The sequence below is a fragment of the Mustela putorius genome, unplaced genomic scaffold (assembly GCF_011764305.1).
Source record: "Mustela putorius furo isolate JIRA1106 unplaced genomic scaffold, ASM1176430v1.1 tig00003863_pilon_pilon_pilon, whole genome shotgun sequence".
Classification (NCBI taxonomy): domain Eukaryota; kingdom Metazoa; phylum Chordata; class Mammalia; order Carnivora; family Mustelidae; genus Mustela; species Mustela putorius.
Genome location: NW_025422015.1, coordinates 8,898,169 through 8,917,025, shown reverse-complemented (window position 1 = coordinate 8,917,025; position 18,857 = coordinate 8,898,169). Strand labels below are relative to the sequence as shown.

At 40.3% G+C, this 18,857-nt stretch overlaps 1 protein-coding gene across 2 annotated transcripts; it reads left to right on the top strand.

The window, feature by feature from the left end:
* The first annotated feature begins 307 nt into the window (after positions 1-307).
* RAB32 (RAB32, member RAS oncogene family) lies at positions 308-18,796 on the top strand. 2 transcript variants are annotated; one of them, XM_045066270.1, is made up of 3 exons: positions 308-576; positions 12,970-13,247; positions 17,517-17,644. In XM_045066270.1, the coding sequence occupies exons 1-3, from the start codon at positions 327-329 to the stop codon at positions 17,559-17,561; spliced, it is 573 nt and encodes a 190-aa protein (XP_044922205.1). In that variant the 5' UTR covers positions 308-326; the 3' UTR covers positions 17,562-17,644. The 2 variants fall into 2 exon arrangements, with proteins under 2 accessions (XP_044922205.1, XP_012911704.2); XM_013056250.2 differs by having other exon boundaries at positions 312-576; positions 17,562-18,796.
* Positions 18,797-18,857: the final 61 nt, after the last annotated feature.

The window sequence follows — 18,857 nt, the reverse complement described above, 5'->3', positions numbered from 1 at the left end:
CGAACTCCAGCCGGCCCGCCCGGAGCGCAGGCGGCGACGGCGGGAAGCGGCCTCCTCGCCGGGTCCTCCCCCGCAGGCCAGCCCCCCTCACCCCCCGCCCCCCCGGCCTCTCCCCGCCCCGCGCGGCTGCCGCGGCGGCCGGTTCCGGGTCCTGTGACCCGTCGGGCGGCGGCCCGGGCGCAGGGCGGCCGGCCTCGGGGACGTTGCGACGGCCGGCGGGGGCTCCGAGGGCGCGCGCGGGGACGGCGCGGCAGGGCGGGGGCCCCGGCGCGGAGCCCGAGCTGGCGGGGGGCGGCCGGCCGGCTCGAGCGGGGCCGGGGGTGCTCATGGCGGGCGGGGGACCCGGGGACCCGGGCCAGGGGGCGGAGGGGGCGGCCGCGCCCGAGACCCGCGAGCACCTCTTCAAGGTGCTGGTCATCGGCGAGCTCGGCGTGGGCAAGACCAGCATTATCAAGCGCTACGTCCATCAGCTCTTCTCCCAGCACTACCGGGCCACCATTGGGGTGGACTTCGCCCTCAAGGTCCTCAACTGGGACAACCGGACGCTGGTGCGCCTGCAGCTCTGGGACATCGCGGGTAAGCGGCGGGCGGCGGCCTCCGTCGGGAGCGGGCGGCCACTGGGCTCCGCTCAGTCTCCTGCGCTCTTTCTCTGTCCGCAGCCTGCACTGGCCCGCCCCGGAGGTATGGAAGAGACTAACGCCGCCAGGGACAAGGAAAGGGCCGTGGCCGGGTGAACTACTGGACCATGGAACGGGCAGTAGTGGTAGTTGAGGGATTTAAAAGCAGGATAAGATAGATAAATGCATACATAACTAACCCTGGTGAGATGCCTCTACTACGTCTGTAGAAAGCATCTCGTTTTTAAGAGGTCTCAGAGAGGAGGCCTCCACTCCAGCCACCTGACCGGCGGTGGGACAAGCCATGGAGGCTTTTCCAGAAGTTGAACTCTGAAGGTTGACAAGCTTATAATACATCAGGAAGAGTTAAGGGGAGGCGTGGGCTCCTCCCAACTGGCTTTAACATCTCAGAGATGAGCGCTGGAGATGAGATGAGCGTTGCTAGATAATCTAGCAACTAGATTCCTTTTTAGAATGTTTTTCATCACGACCTTGGATCCGAGACCCTTCGTTGTGAGTGAAACTCCATCCTTGAGACAGGGTGCTCTGCTAGGTCATGCCTGTCCTCTGCCTGTGAAGATCTGGGGAGGCTGCTCTTGCATCCTTCCTGCCTCCCTAAACCAACTTCTCTCCCCACTCCTGGCCCCCTCTCAACCCTACACTCCAGTAGATTGTTTCTCTGTCATTTGCTTTCGGTTGTCATTTAGGAGCATAATATCCGTCTTGGAGAGGATACTTACTCTCCTTGCTTTAATTTATGAAAACTTGAACTCTGTCCGGTGGGGTGGGTGGGGGGGTGGGCATTTAAGAAGATGTTAACTTTGGAAAGCTTAAATATGGAAATGATACCGAATGTTACCCTGTTCAGTCATTGCTGGTAGGAAGCTCAGTGTGCAGTAGAGAATTTTTATGGGAGAAGGTTCAGAGCTGGAGAGACCATCCTTCATCCTATAGATGCATCAACCCTAGAAGTTTGGGTCACCCTTCGGGTAGCGGGGTGGGGGTGGGGCACAGCGACATAGGTCTGTCTGCTAGGTAGTGAGTGCTCTTTTCATCAACAGTTTATCCCATATGAGAAAGTATTGAAGAATTATAACTCATATACGCACTAATTTAAGAACAGACTTCTCTGCCTCAGATATGAGAATAAATTTAAATAAATAAATTTTTGTATGTCAGTTCCTCAGAGAAAGGGGGATGATCAGCTCTGGGCTCAGCTTTTTTTGTCTTTTGGTTAGAGAAAACCAAAAGTTCGTTTGAAAAGTCATCTTTTGAAGCCAGAGGCTTCTTTCGAAATACTTCCTGTGTTTCACAGAACACTTATGAATACTAGTATTGCTTTTTGACAAGGTCGTAAATTCTAAAGGTTGCCTTGCCATGTGATAGTCATTCTCCAGGAATCTTCAGTGTAGCTGTAGATTTCCATGAAGATGATTTTAAACCCCCATCTAGGAGCATTATTGACTTTGCTTTATTCTTCTTGTAAAACAGTATCATGTTTAGCTATTAAATTATCCCTGGGCCTCACTGCAGGTAAATAAAAGATTTTATTGGCACATTTGTGTTTTTAAGCTTCATGCAAAAATGCATATATTTAAAGAATTGGGAAAGCAAAATCATGAGTAATTTTCTCCCTGGGTATCACCTCTTCCCTTTTTTTGTCCTCCTTGAACAGACCTATGCAGCCAGGAAGGGAACATAGTCAGTCTTGTCAGACTCTGGTACATATTGAAATAGATGAAAAGTGCTTGTGCTTTTGCCTAAGTCCAAAGGTTGAGCTTTGCTAGGAAGGAAAGCAAGATTTTAAGATCTTTAAAAGGGATTCCTGGATGCGAGATACCATTCAGCAGGTACACACCAGATGTTAATAAGATTTGAAGTAAACTAATGAGGTAATTAGAAATTACTAGGCTCACCTTACAAATAAGATTTTCAGAGATGGGGTCTTAATATATAAGGAAGCTACCACAAAAATAATTTGGCTTTCACTTGAGGTTTAGGGAGCTATATCATTAAGTACTTTGCTTTGAATATTTGACCTGTTAGTGAATCCTAGCTGATAACATTTGAATTAAGTCATAATGATGTAATGAAGGCAAATTGAAGGCCACTCCAGAAAGTTCCCCAGGGCTAAACAACAATGAATCATATTGAATTCTCAAAGGATAGAAATACTCCTTGATTACAAAACAGTAGGTAGAACTGGCCAGTTGATACGACTAACTTAAGCTGTGGTGCTATTACTAGTTTTTTTGGTGCTATTACTAGTTTTTTCGTCGCGGCTTTGGAGATGAGAAAGCTGGCAAAAGATTACATTGAGTCTCTCTATACTTGGAAATTTTGGCAGGTATTTGGCAGGTATTTGGCAGGTGGGAGTTGTCCAGACATTTCCCATAAACGTGGCCAAGCAGTTTCAGCTCAACTCTTCAAATCAGGAACCACAGTGTCTCTTGGGTGCAGGCCTTTGGAATGCTTGCTTATTGCGAGAAATGAGTGTAGCTTTAAAATCCAGATGCAATCCAATTTTTGTGTTAGGCCACTGTCTCTTCCTTCATATGTGTTTTGAGATTGCTCTTAACACATTAACTGAAATACACTAAGTTACTGAAGTCGTCAAAAAAATTTTAGGAAGTTTAATAAATACTACTAAAATTTAAGATGTAGCAAGAGATGTCTCTGAGCTTCCTTTTGTTATTGTTACATAAATTAACCCATTTTTCAAAGGTCAGCAATGTATTAAATGGTGGAGCTACTACCATTTCAATTATCCTCATGATATTCCTGACGGGGCCCCGTATTTACTGGTGATTTCAACCTTTTTGGTGCATTTTGCCATGTCACAGCACACTAGGGTATTTCCTAGAGTGGGATCTGATCTGCACTTTCATATATAGTGCATATGAAATGGTATTTGATTACAACTTATGATAACTTTATTAGCAGCTATAGGATTTTCCAGGTAGGTTGAATGGCTGGTCTAGACTAAATCTTTAAAAGAAAGAAACTGGTGTGTCCATTTGGATCTGTATTTGCTGAAGTAATTTACTTTTGCAGGGAAGACATAATTTTATCTGTGCCTTTTTAAAGTTCTCAGCAAGGCCTGAAAATCAAATCGATGCTAGACAAATTAGCAGCAGAAATTTGTTTCATGTAAGTTTTCTGTGACACAGGAGCCCTCATAGGAAAGTGAACACCCAAAGAAGTGGCAAAACCTAAATGGTTTTATACCAGGTTGAACAAAGAGAGGAAATTGTGGAAAAATAATTAATATGGGCAAGCTAAGGGAAAATAAGAGTTATTTTATAAGGTCTGTTTGTAGAGACTTCTCTCAGCTTTGACTCCCATCCCCGGTGATAAGAATATTTCTTTCCTCCTAGAAAAGAGAGGATATTTCTCGCATGGGAATATTCTCATCTACTTTCAGGGAGAAAAAGGGGAAGATTAGAGCACTCTTCTTACACCTGATCTTTTTCAAGTGCCTTTCGTTCAAAATGATCCTTATGCCAAAGTGGCATTTTTTAATTATTATTATTTTTTGGCCACATTTCACTTTTTAGAATCAGTATTTCTCTATAAAAATCTGAATGGATAACCCTCCTTCGGGCTCAAGAACAGATCAGGAACATTTTACTCAGAAGTTCCTGTAAATGTTATTTACCTAGAGCATAAAGTGCGTGGTTGGAAGACATAAGTTCTATAAACCATACTTAGATTCACTTTTTATTTTTTTGATTCCCATCCTAAATTAGAACACGGATCCATCTTCCACATTGACAGTCCCTGTCCCTCATGGCCTCCTGTTATCTGCTTTCATAACTCTCCTTTAACCCTCATGAACAAGAATCTGGAATAGTATCTCAGATGCTTTCTTGACCTTCAAAGTATCTATTAGTCAAGAATTACTAATGTTCAGATTTCTTCTAAATATGAAGAGCAGTGCTCTGAGGAATTAGTCTATAGTTATTTGTAGTCTCTGTCTTAAACACTGACTATTACAATGACTTTCCAATTACTTAACTCATTTAAAGGAATTTTTTAAAAAAAATCTATATTATATCTGACTTTTGCCATCCTGAGCATTACACAGACTCAACTGCTGTGCTGCATTACAAGCGAAGTCTAGTATCTCATTTTACATTTTTAAATCTTCCTCAATTCATGACTCTGGAGACCTCTTTGGGTGCCCCAGTCTGAACTTTGAACCCACAATTGCCCAGGCAGGCTTAGCATAACAGCATATTTCTGTTACTGCACGTGGAAATTCTCCTGAAAATTATACGCTTACTGCCTTTCTTTCTTTTTTTTTTTTTTTTAAATTATTATGTTACCATTCTCAGTTGCCTTAGTTTCCCACATAGGCTGAAAGTGCCCAGGTTAGCGATAGAGAGAGAGGGAGACATTGATAAAAACCACTAAAATTTGACCTTTTTTCCCTGTTTTCCTAATCATTCTGTTGTTTGAATTGAAGCTGTTGGAGGCTTTTATAGATCCCATAGTCTAAATACAGAGAAGTGTAGTAAGTTGACCAAGAAAACACAGATAATCAGTGGCACTGTACAGAGATACATCTCATGACTCTGAAATATGAAATATGAAAACTAGCTTTTAATAGTGTAGCAGATTTTTGGTTCACTGGTGTCAAAACAGTCTGAAGATTGTTGTCCAACAGTCTAACAGACTCTTGTCTAAATTTGCAAATGTTCTGGTCATTCTTACAGTAGCTCATATGACTCTTCTCATATACCCATTCTAATAATTCCATCTCTTTATGTTATCAGTCCAGAATTTCCAGTTATACTCTTCTTAACACAGAATGTCCAGTGTGTATATTTTTTGATTGGCTCCATCATTTGGGGGGGCATTTTGAAAGACTGTTTCCACAGTGTGGACTGTCTGACGATAACAAAGCCTTTTTATTGATAAATATGTGTAGAGCGCACGTATTTATCAAGGTGATAATTATAGATGTTTGCATAGTCTACTCTGTGATCTCACTGATCAAACCTGTCAGCCATGCATTATCCTAGAGAGGCGGTGTTACTTTCCAATGTATTCTAGGAGAAATTTTATCTGTTATGTATATGTTTTCTTGACCTTCTGACTTTCTTAAGCTTCTGATGTGGAAATTTCAGTGATTCTTATTCTTATTCTTATTAAAGCATACCCAGGATTTTGTTTTTATCAGGTGTGGTAAGGCCACATCAGAAGATCATCACTATTGAAAAGATGGTTTGTTATTCATAGTTCCAGGAAAAGGAAGCACGCTGCCCTATGCCGGAGACCACATGGGGAAGCACCAGGGTTGGTCCAGAGGTAGAAGGAGCCAGGGAAGAATGTGGGCTAGAGACTTTATTGTAGTTTTTGCAGGAAGAAATGGCCAAGGCAACATAGGCAACTGAGCAAGTTTAGGATTGGTTAGTTTGGTATATTTGAGTGGAGTTGGACTATAGGGGTGATCCCTGATTGTTTTAGTACCTGGCCATGGGTGGTTTAGGGCAGGAGGATAGTGTCCTAGTCTGCAGGAGCCTGAAAAAGGAGGCAGATGGGTGGTGAGGACTCTGGATTGGTTTGCTTATCAAAGATGTGCTTTCAGCAAGTCCTTCATTGTCTGTAACAACTAGCTAGCTGGAAGGGGCAGTCCCTCCCCTGGTCCCAAGGCCCCAAGATGTCAACGCATTATAAAATATAGAAAATTTAAAAACACGATTGATACGTATTTCTAGGCATTTGTTAGAAAAGATTGAGAGATGAAAGAAAGTGCTCGTCCAAAGAAGAAAACTTTGAAGGCCTTAGAAATGTGTAGCCCAAGGATAGCATATCCTTAAACTGGTGATGATTTCACACTTAATCAACACTTAAATAGTAGCAAGTGGGCTTAGTGGACAAGTTTGGGTTGTGTTGTGGTTGCAGAGATCTTCTAGGGGGAGAACAGGGCAGACATATAAATGGAGGGGGATGGTGGAATTCTGCAGGGTAAGGTAAAAGATCAAGATAAAAGTACATTTGGTAAACAAGCCCATAGCTGCTATGGTAAAGCCCTAGGAGACTTAGAAAAAGGGATTACCTTGTGTATCAGGGCTATGCTGTGCTTGAGGAGAGTCACCCTCAGCCCATGGGACTGCCTTGGGTCTGTTTGAAAACATGGGACATAAGGAGCAACGTGTACTCCAGAAAGTCTTTGGCTAACAAATTGGACAGCACATTAGATAGCAAATAATTTGGGAATTGGAGTAGTTTTCCCTCCCTGGGATTTTATTTTCTCATCTATAAAACAAGAGAGGTTGGACTAGATGATATGGGACGTCACCTTTCAGTTACAGTGTTGTCCATCTAAGTGATGGTCAGGAAGGCATGGAAGTGGTTCCTCCTCCAGTCAGAAATGACTATGGCACTGGTTAAAGAGATGGTGTTGCTTGGCATCTTCCCACTGTCTGAGCTACTTGCTGTTTAGAGGAAGATCTCCCAGGTCCTGCTGGATTTTTATATTGCCATAAGCTTTAACTCTACACACACACACTCACTAGCACTCATGTGTTTCACACTCATGTGAACAAAACCCATGGATCTGACTTTGTGTTTAATAACTGCAGACTTCTCTACCCCATCTTCTCCTGTAGGGGAGCATAACCCAGGAGCATTCAACATGGTAGGAATTCCCTGCATTTTATTTGCATGTTTGTAGAAAGTAGAATCCAAGAATAATAAAGTTCTTTTGGACTGAACTTAGAATGGTTGATTGACTACTTCCCAGAGAGTATTCTTTGTATTTTTTGTCTAAAATTAAGAAAAAAAAATTCTGAACCTACAGAATTCCTGTGCAATTCTAATGTGAATGTGAAAGTCTTTTCCATTAGTTTTGTCTTTAGCCCTTTTTTAAACTTAGGGCTAACTCCCAAAGCATTGTGAAAGGGAAGTAGTAGAATGCATCATTCTCTCTCTCTCTCTCTCTCTCTCTATTTTAAAGATTATTTACTTATCAGAGAGCATGTGTGCATGAGCGGGGGTGGGGGGGAGGCAGAGGGACAGGGAGTGGTTTAAAATAATCATCCCTCACTCTTTCTATATGTCCATAGTGAGGGTGGAGGTTGGGGTGTGGCGGAGCGAGGGATGTGAGGGCAGTTTTGCATTGGAGCTACCTGGACTCAGGCTAACAGAGGCTCTACTACCTCTTGATAGTGTCTTTTCAAAATTAGGGTTCCAGCCTGCTGCAGCAGGACAAGGACACTGTCACCCAAGTGATTCTGCTTAGAAATGACACTTCTGTTTACATTTCATGGTCCAAGACTAGTTCATAGCCACTCCTAATTTAGTGGGGCCAGGAGAATGTGATCCTTCATGCATCTAGAAGTGGAAGAGAATGGAATATTTGTGAACAGTATTTTTGTTTTCCACTATAGTTCTTTCTTTTAGGCAATAATAAGGGAATATATAAAATTACCCAGAGAGTAATAATAACAAAGTTATGGGATGCAACTGTTACTCTAGTAGCAAAGTTTTCTTTATTTTTCAGTTTAACAGTTGGAAGAGCTTGACATATCTATGCATTCCAACCTTTGAAACCAACGTAGTTAAATCTAGGTTTTACCTTGTTAGGGCTTTTTGTTGTTGGTGGTGGTGGTTTTGTTTTTGTTTTTGTTTTTTAGAACAGCTCTTAATTTTATGTTAAGGTTATTATCTTAAATAAGTTCATTGTATCTTTCTCTATTCTATAATTATACTTAATGCATTTTAGAAATGTGTGTGTGTGTGTGTGTGTTTACTTGTTTTGACCAGTTCAGGAATATCTCTGAAGTGGTAATGGATTACTTTAGAATTTTTTAAAAAGGAGATAATGAACTCAGTAAAATAAGAAGTATACTGTACTGTTTTGTTGGAAAGTATGCTGTGTATGGCTTGGCCTTTCGATGCTGGACTATTTACATTCAATCCCCACTGCTGTCTGGATTCAGTGATTGCAGAATCTGTAGAAAATCATTACAACATTAAAATTATGACAGAGAAATTTAAAACATCAGAAGGGAGAGCTGGGAGGGCTTAGAAGATCCCTAAAGATCTGTAAAGACACTTCACTTATTTAGGCGGAGAAAGTTACTTGCCTGGGGTTTCTTGATCTTTCGTGCTTGATATTTTGATTCTCTAGTATACTTGTATTTTCCTCAAGTTCATTTTCCTTTGCCAACTGTTTTCACCACTATAGTTTACGACATATAACTAGTTTAAGGCTTTGCCATGTTTAATTGCACCATTTTAAAGAGGATGCTCAGGCTTTTATCATGTAATACCTTTATTGAGCACTTTATAATAATACTAGCTAACATTTACACTTTGCTTACTAGGCCCTGATGTTTTACTTTTTGAACTTCAGGTCTGTGCATGTAAATTATAGTTTAAGTACATGCTGTCATGAATTTTTATTTAGCACTTCCAGTTCAAGATAGACCATCCCTGACCCCCTAGAACAGAAGTAGCAAATATTTTAGATTTTGTGGGCCATTCACTCCTTGTTGCAACTACTCAACTCTGCTATGGTAGAATGAAAACAGATGTAGAAGCCCATAAACAGATATAGGTGGCAAGATTCCGATAATTTGATTCCGATAATAGCTGAATTTGACCATGAATTATAGTTTATTGCACTCTGCCCTAAAAGACTCCCAGGCATTTACATTAAACCTTCCCAGTGAGCCTCTGAGGTAGGTATTATTTTTTATTATTTTATTGATATATAACTGACATGCAACAAACTGTACAATTTGATGTTTTGCCATATGTAAACATAGTGAAACAGTATAATCAAGATTGCCGACATTTCCATCACACCAAAAATATTTCCTCTTGCCACCCCCCCCTTTTTAAAGATTTTATTTATTTGACAGAGAAAGAGGTAACAAGAGAGGGAACACAAGCAGGGGAGTGGGGCTCGGCATGGGGCTTGATCCCAAGGCAGACACTTAACAAAGACAGGTGCCCCTCCACTTTCCCTCACCCAGGTGCCCCTCCTCTTTCCCCTTGTAACTCCTCTCTCTGCCTTGCTGAGGACAATCATTGATGTGCTTCCTCTTACTAAGTTTTTATTTTATTTTATTTTTTTATTTTACTACAGTTTTTATTTTTAAGGATTTGATATAAGTGTATTCATGGAGTACTACCCATTCCCTCTGAGTTCTGGCTGCTTCTACTCAGCATCATTGCTTTGAGAGTCATCTGTTTTGTTACTTATATCCATAGTCTGTTCCTTTCCTTTCTATTGTTATATTCATTGTATGGATATACCATACTTTATTCATTACTATTTTGGCTGTAAAAATAAAACACTGATGAGCATTCATGAAGATGACTTTGTGTAGACATGGGCTTTCATTTTGTTTGGGCAGATACCTAGGAGTAAAATGTGTTGGTTGTATGGTAGATTCATGTCTAAATTTTTATTTTTTTAAATTTATTTAAAAAAAATTTTTTTTAAGATTTTATTTATTTGACAGAGAGAGAGAGAGGTCACAAGTAGGTAGAGAGGCACCAGAGAAAGAAGGGAAAGCAGGCTCCCCACTGAGCAGAGAGCCCAAAGTGGGCTCGATCCCAGGACCCTGAGATCATGACCTGAGCCAAAGGCAGAGGCTTAACCCACTGAGCCACCCAGGCACCCCCCATGTCCAAATTTTTAAAAACTATCAAATTGTTTACCAAATTGGATGTACTATTTTAAATTCTTATTCCTACCAGCAGTGCACAAGAACTGATTGCTCCACATCTTCGCCAGTACTGGGTATAATCAGACTTTTTATTTTCGCCAGTACTGGGTATAATCAGACTTTTTATTTTAGCCATTCTTGTGAGCATGAAGCTGCAGCTCATTGTGATTTAAATTTGCATTTCTCTAATAATTAATGATGCTGGGCATCTTTACCTCTACTTGGTTGTCATTGTATACGTTCTTTGATAAAGTGTCTATTCCAGTCTTTTGCTTACTTTATTAATTAGATTTTTTTTAATCTTCTTACTTGGGAGTTTTGAGAGTTCTTTATATATTCTGGGTATAAGTCCTTTACTAGATACAGAATTTGTATCTTTTTTCTCCCAAGTTATACCTTTCCTTTTCATTTGCTCAATAGTGTAATTGACACTATTTTGAGCTGCCCTATGGTGTGGTTGTTACAGAGCAGTCTGAGACCATCCGAGGGTTTTGAGTCTTAACCTCGGAACCCAGGGAAAATAACTTGAGGTTTCTAAGCCACAGGGTCTGCCTCAAAAATTCTTGTGATACATGTTTCTGATTTTCTTATGTTTTACCAAGAAGTTTATATGAGGACAAATTTGAATATGATTTAGTATGATTGGTTGAAAGTAGTATTTTTAGGGATTTAGAAATGATTCAGGAAAAAAATAGCAGTCATTAACCTTAATTGTTCTTCATAACTTCTGGATTTCTATACTTTTACTAGTTTGGCACCCTACCCTCTTTTCTAAATTGAAGGAGTATTCCAAAAGAGTACTTTCTTATAGCTGTGAAATAATCTTATAATCTGGACTATCTTGTTGCCATAGTCATTTTATACTTAGTAATTAAGATTTATAAAAATAAAAGTCAGTAGTATGTGCTCTCTATTTAAAATTGAAGTTGGAACAAATTTAATGCAATCTACCTAGTCTTTCTGAAGAATAGTGATACTGACTTTGACCAGTTGGTACATCCTCTGTGACTTTGCCATGTGTGATTATTGTGTATGTTTAAGGAAAGTGTTACAAGGTTAACTTTGTGTAAATGTCAGCATTGTGATCAAATAAGTTATACAATTGTCTGGTCAGATTTAACTTACCAATAAAACATGAACATGATAGTGGGGTTTCATATGTGGCCATTTGTTACCTTGAAGTTCAGACATCTGGGCCATCATTGTATGGCTTCAGATAAGCCCATATGATGGGTTGTCACAAACCAAATCAACTTTCTATTTTTTATTTTTTAAAAGATTTTATTTATTTATTTGACAGAGAGAGACACAGTGAGTGAGGGAACACAAGCAGGGGACGTGGGAGAGGGAGAAGCAGCTTCTTGCTGAGCAGGGAGCCCAACACCAGACTCCATCTCAGGACCCTGAGATCATGACCTTAGTGGAAAGTAGACGCTTAATGACTGAGCCACCAAGGCACCCCCAAGATGAACTTAAAGCGTATCCATTTACATTTGCCTTTTGTTTTCTTCTTCCATTATCTCACTAAGCGATATCTAAAATTGTATGATGCTATAGTAAAATTTGGAGAAGAAGGAATTTTTTTTGGTGGGTAGCTTTGCATTTGTTACTATCAATAACATGTAGATAAAGTGTGTTTTTCATCATGTGTTTTAACAGGAAAGGGTCCTGTCAGTTTTTGTTTTTATCATTGGTCAATTACCCATGTTAGATTTGCACTGATTGCCATTTTTCCTGACCACTGTAGTCTGTAACTTGACAGAATGAAAAGTGAACATCTTAGAACTCAAGGCGACTGCAGGATAGTTCAGAATGCCCAGCATCATATTAACGTGGGTGCATGGCAGCCAGGAGACCTGGGTTCTGGTCCCACAGTATGTCGTCAGGGCCACTGTCATCCTGCCCAAGCAGCTCTCAGCATGGTTTTTCTTCTGTCAGCTGAAGATTAGGGTCCCTCCTGCGTCAAAGAGCGATACCATACGGAAAGGAGATACATGAAGCAGTAGAATGTTCCCCAAAGTATTTAACATGTTAAATATTTTTAAAAGCATGATAGTTGAAGAGCTCTACAGTTGTTCCTTCTTTTAGTCACACGGCCACATGGGCCATTTTTTGTAAGCAGGTTTGCATGTATCTGCCTTCTTAGAGGAGAGCAATCTTGCATGCAGAGGCAAAAGTGGGTGCGGGCTAGAGATGGGGAGGAAGGATAAGCTCCTTTATCTCGTAGCCAGTCCTAGTCTTTTGACTACATTTTGCCCACCATGCTTATCTTCTTCCTGCAAGCTTCATTTTCTTCTATTCTCGTCTCTTCTCCCCCTCCACTACCAACTGTCTTTTTTCCTCTCGTACCTCTTCTCTTAGACCAGAGGGAGGGCGACAAGGGGATCAGGGGAAGGATGGCTCTGTAGCTTTAAGCACTGTCATCTATCTGGATGGTTATGGAGCATGTGTCAGACACGCGCAGAGCATTAAGCTAGTTGACTGTGTACTCAGACCCCATGATCAGCCATGTGCTTCTGTACATCCTTTATCCCACCAATTTTCTTTGCTTTGTAATGGGAGACATGTGTTTATAGCACTATTCTTAGGGTCAGAGGGGTTATATCTAAATATAGACTCTGCTGAATGATGAGCTCTTAACCTCTTATTATATTTATTTTTAGGGCAGGAGCGATTTGGCAACATGACCCGGGTATACTACAAAGAAGCTGTTGGTGCTTTTGTAGTCTTTGATATATCAAGAGGTTCCACGTTTGAGGCCGTCTTAAAATGGAAAAGTGATCTGGATAGTAAAGTCCACCTTCCAAATGGCAGTCCTATTCCTGCTGTCCTCTTAGCTAATAAATGTGACCAAAAAAAGGATGGTGGCCAGAATCCTCCCCAGATGGACCAATTCTGCAAAGAACATGGTTTCACTGGATGGTTCGAAACTTCTGCAAAGGTGAGGTCTGCTTTGTGTTTGTATCTGCTCTGCTCTTCATTCTTAAATCTGAGCTGTAACTATAAAATATTTAGATGAGTTTATGTGTACAGTTTTGGGGAGCCTAGAAAAAAGCAAAGTATAGCATGGATTTGTTATAGCTTCTTTGAGAGGGCAGCAGGAATGCTTTCAAAATTGGCTGATATGGAAGTGAATAGAATAGAATAGAAGGTTTTCCATCAAAATAAAAATTAGCTATTATTTAGAGTGAAGAACAATGATGTTCTCTGAGTTTGAGCCTTTAAATAAAGCACTTCTGCAACTGGAGTTCATGGGGAGAATAAAATGTCTTGTCAAGCACAAGCATTTTTTATTTTTACTGAAGGCTTCACAAAATCTAGGGACATAGATGACACTGGTCAATATGTAGGTCATGTGCAGTACTAACAAAAATGGACTCTGAAAATGTCAGAGATGTATTCAGTTGGTGTTTGAAGAGTTTTAGATTGTGTATAGAAATTTGAAAGAAATGTGAAAGAATCTGAACAAGAGGCAAGTATCAGCATTTGTGGCATGCGGCATGAAGAGTGGAGGGGGAATTTTTTCTTTCATCTATTATGGGATTCGGTGTTTTATGAAGAAAAACAAAAATACTAAGCTTGTTAAAAATCTTGCCAGCCTAGATATACAAGAAAGTAAAAGTGAAAATCGCAAGCACAAAATATAAAGTGGGGACGGAGTTTGTTTACATGCATTGGAAATTTCACATTAGAGGTCAATAATTATCGGACTGATGTCAGAATGATGATATGTTGGAGAAATTCTGTAATGACAGAGTCAAAACCATAAGACTGTATATCTTAACACAGTCTCAGCATTTGGGATACCCTCTGTGGATTTCTTGTATGAAATTTTAAAAAGCCTTTAAAAAGCCTTTTAAAAAGCCTTTTCCTCTCAGTTAACAAATGTGACCAGATTTACCTACTGGTCAGATTACCTACTTACCACTAGGTCCCTTTTAGTTTTACCAGAAACCCACCCCAAAAGTAGAAGATCATTTGATGCCACCAATGATCAGAATAAGGAAAGTAAAGCTATGAGAGCCTGCACAGAAAAGCTGTTCTGGAGATAACTGAGTGATGTTGTCATCCGAAAAACTAGTGTCTGCTAAAACCAGAAGTTTCTACTCTTAAGCTAAAGGCTATTTGTTTAAATAAATACATTCTAGAATCTTCAGTTTTAGTTTAATGCATAAAAAGTGGTGTCAGAAGAAAGTTGCTACGTGAGCACTTACACAGGCAGGAAGGAAGCAATGGCAGAAGGGGAGGCTTTTTTCATGGAGGCACATGTCCTAGAAGCTACATGTTTGGTCTCTTGTCTTTGGCAGGTCTGTCAGGTGATTTGCTTGACTTCCCAGCTTTGTTAGGCAATAATCAGTGGTATGTGCAATGTTTATTAGAACATGGGATTTATAGGAAGAGATGCATGTATTACAGATAAAATTTCTTCTCCAAGTTTTATTTGAATTAATTATTCAGGTAATAAATCCAAATTCGTCCCCAGAAACAATAGTGTTATATGGCGTGTATCTTGGGACTGTAAGTCATCAGCGTTGTTACATTTATAGACAGTTACCTGTGGAGTGGAGAAGGAAAACATTGATTAATAGATGTTTCAGGTCTGTTCTGTGCTTTCCTACAAATACATTAGCAACACCTTTTGCAGAATGTCCTTAGTAGTAAACCAGGGATTTCCAAGAGGATAATAGTAATATGAAATTTAGGTTAAAATTGTAGTTAAGACTTAAAGTACTGCCCTAGTGTCACTAATGCCTGTGTTTCAGAGCCGGCCGGCAGCTGACTTTGACAGCTGATTTCTGCTTGAAATGCAGTGATCTGAATTTTAATGGGAACACAGCCAAAAGACAGTCTTGAATTCATGAACTTCATCTTTCACCTTTATGGCAAATAATGGATTTCCTATACGAAAATGTGTTACTAATTACAATATGGGAATTTCAGTTCCTTATCAATTGCTGCTAAATGCAGTTAGAGAGCATTATAATTCTTTGAGATAATGGGAATGGTGGGGGCTAAATGACATTTGGACATTCTAAGATCAATACTTTAATTAAAGTTAATACTTATCTTGGTAGTGGAGGTTAAAAAAAAAAGTGCTGGAACAGATACCTGAATGAATAGTCCGAGTGTAGGTTTCTCACTGTCTGAGAAGGTAAACAGATAAGGGAGACAGCTAGAATAAACCTAATGTTCTTGGACTGAAATTGGGGAGATCGGTATGAACTTAATGATTTATATGCATGTAGAAATATATATGTTTCTGTGTTTGTATGTGTTTATAGACACGTGTATATATGTGTATACATACATGTCTATATACACACATGTATAAACAGATAAATGTAGAAATTGATGTCTATGTATCTGTGGAGGCGTATGTGTATTTACTAGTTCTCCTTGCTTAGGAGCAATGATACCACAGATCCAATGAGCTTCCTAGTCCCCAGAATTTGTTCTTTATTTTTTTACAAGACTTTATTTATTTTAGATAGCATGAGCTGGGGAAGGGGCAGAGGGAGAGACTCTCCAGCAGACTCCCCACTGAGCACAGAACCGGATGTGGGGCTCAATCTCACCACCCTGAGTTTGTGACCTTGAGCCAAAATAAGAGACAGTTAACCAACTGAGCCTCCCAGGCACCCCCAGAACTTGTTTTTTTAAATACTGTTCTCCTATAAAAAGAACGGGGTCTCATGGAGAAATTATTGCTTCCAGGATTGGTGGGACAAGGAAAGTAAAGATATGACAGAGATATTTTGTGGTGCTGGAAACTAAGGAAACACAAAATGATGGAGACCGGTCAAAAAGAAACAAGACCCTACTTAATAGGAGCTCCAAAAATCCAAGACAATTGGAGCAGCAAAGTAAATGACTATTGCGGTGGATCTAATCCATAGAATAAAAGAATAAAGTAATAATCCATGATAAGAGTAAACCAATGAAAAACTCTTCCTAACAGTAGAATTCCAACTAATAATTAAAAAAGCAATGATGGATACAGTCAGTCACCTTTAATCACCATGGAAATAGCTGTTTTAGGAAAGAATAAATTGATGTTGAAGTTAATGGGAAAAACTCTGATGAAAAATAGGGTATTTCCATATTTGAGCTTACTAAGTACAAATGAGAAATAGTGACTATTCAGTGGAGAAGACTGACAGACATGACTTTAAGCAAGTGTGCCTCTCGGATGCTGAGAGAGACACATCACTTACTCCTGTCAAAAATGTGTAACTTGAGTTTAATGATATGGAAACATCAAACAAGCCCAAATTGAGGGATATTCTCTGGCCAGTATGCTCCAAGAGTGTCAAGGTCATGAAAGGCAAGGTGACTGAAGAACTGTCCCAGGTTAAAGGAGATCAAGAAGACATGAGCATGAAATATAGCTGGTCACCTGGATCACACATAGGATGCTGAGACAATGGGGACATTTGAATAAGGTTCATAATCAGTTCTGACACTATTATTGAATTTCCGGATTTTATCTGGAAATCTGGTTATCCAAGATGTTAATACTTTAGGAATATGAGTGAAAGGTATGTAGGAATTTTTGCTATTTTTGCAATGTTTTTGTCAACCCCAAATTATTTGGAAATGAAAAGTTAAATATTAAAAAAATAAAGCCCAGATTTTGCTATGTGTTAGTCGTGTATTTAATGACAGCTAAATCTGTCACACAAATGTTGTGATAGCTAGTGACTCCTTAGGGTATTTTTTAATGGACATCACACCTACAACATTGTTTCAGAAACTAAGGAAATTAATTTACACATGACAACTAGAAGTAATAACCTGTACTCAGAGAGGGGAAATGACATGATGCATTTATCATATTTTAATGTGTGAGCCCATTGATGTTCCTCTTCCTAATGTATCCTGAATGCTTGACCTTAAATGTTTAAAGGCAGGAACTTTTTTGTCCTCGTGCTTTCATTTATGGGAGTGGCAACTCAGCAGGGATGACAATTCCTTTTCAACCGTTAGGATAGTTCACTGAACCTCAGGGACAAAAGTTTGAAACGGGAACATCAGGAAGGAGAATCCTTTGTGAAAAGAGGAAAGTTCTATATCCACGTTACTGAATGGCAGTAAACTCTGAGGGTGTGTGTACCCTGGAGTGAGGGCGAAGATGGTAGCCTGTGTATTCTGATGTCCCCTCTGACAAACTGCACTCGTACCATTACTTCTCTTTGTGCTTTTTTCTAAGCATGAATCCTTGGAATTCATCCTGGTCATCATTTCTGCATTATAGGATAACATAAACATCGATGAAGCAGCCCGGTTCCTCGTGGAGAATATTCTTGCAAACCACCAAAGCTTTCCTAATGAAGAAAACGACAGGGACAGAGTTAAACTGGATCAGGACACCTTGACCGCAGAGAGCAAGTCCCAGTGTTGCTGACATGGCTTCTGCTTCTGTCCCACGAGCAGATGCAGCCTGCCTGGGCTGGAGCCAGGCCTGAGTATGGATAAGGTGGCAGATGTGCTGTCCTGTGAGTCTTCCCAGGGCTGCACTTTAAAGGAATGCTCTGGTTTTTCCTCAGGTTGGATATATCTTTCTCCCTGTTCTGAATGACAGTGACAGCACCCCCGGGAGCCTGGCCCACACAGGGCTTCTCTGGTGGTTGCCATAAGTTCAGGAGAATGTTTACATCCTCCGTAACATCTTTTTAAATGATGTCTCTCCCCCAGCCCCCGCCCCACCCCTTTACCAACTTCCAAGTTGTGCCTTGTGGCGGGAGTGCTGAGGTGAGAAACTGGACCTACAGTCTTTGAGCAGGGCTGTGGGGCTCTGTCTTGTCTCCATATCCTGGTCTCACTCTCCAGGCTCTGGAGGCTGCAGGCTCTGGTTGTCACAGAAGGCTTGAAGTTCCTGTTTTGCAGCCTTTCTTTCTTTTTCCTTCCTTCCTTCCTTCCTTCCTTCCTTCCTCTCTCTCTTTCTGTCTCTATCTCTCTCTTTCTTTTCCTACTTAAAACTTTGGTACTTCATGTAAAATTGTTATCCTTAAGTATTATAATTTCATGAGCCCTAGCCAGGGTAGCGTGCCCTTGCTAAGGACTCAGCATGGCCGGCATTCTGGCTCTGGTTGCTGCCAGTTGGAAACGATATAAATAGACATTCCTTCTCTCTCTCCAGTCTTTTGTTCTGTTTTTTGTTTTTTGGGGTTTTTTTTTTTTTCCCTCTTCCTTCTGGTTGTTTATTTTTTACCTAGAGCCTGGCTGGTATTACTGTTGCAATTATCTCCAACTGGAGCTAGTCTTTTTAAATCTGTATTAGTAATGGTCATAGAGAGGAGTCACTTCGAAACATGTACCATGAAAGCTGAGGTTCTATATTATGAATTATGAAAGAGAGTAGGTCATGTGTGGTTTTCTGTAGAGTTTGGGACATTTTAAGTATAACACATGAGAAGCTTAAGGCAGCCTCATAATATTTGTATTACCATTTAACCCAGTTAAGGAAAAGAATAAATTTTTTGACTGAAACCTTGTTTTTGTGAATTAATGTGATTATGTGAAGGTAAATGGGGTGTACTTTTCTGCCCTA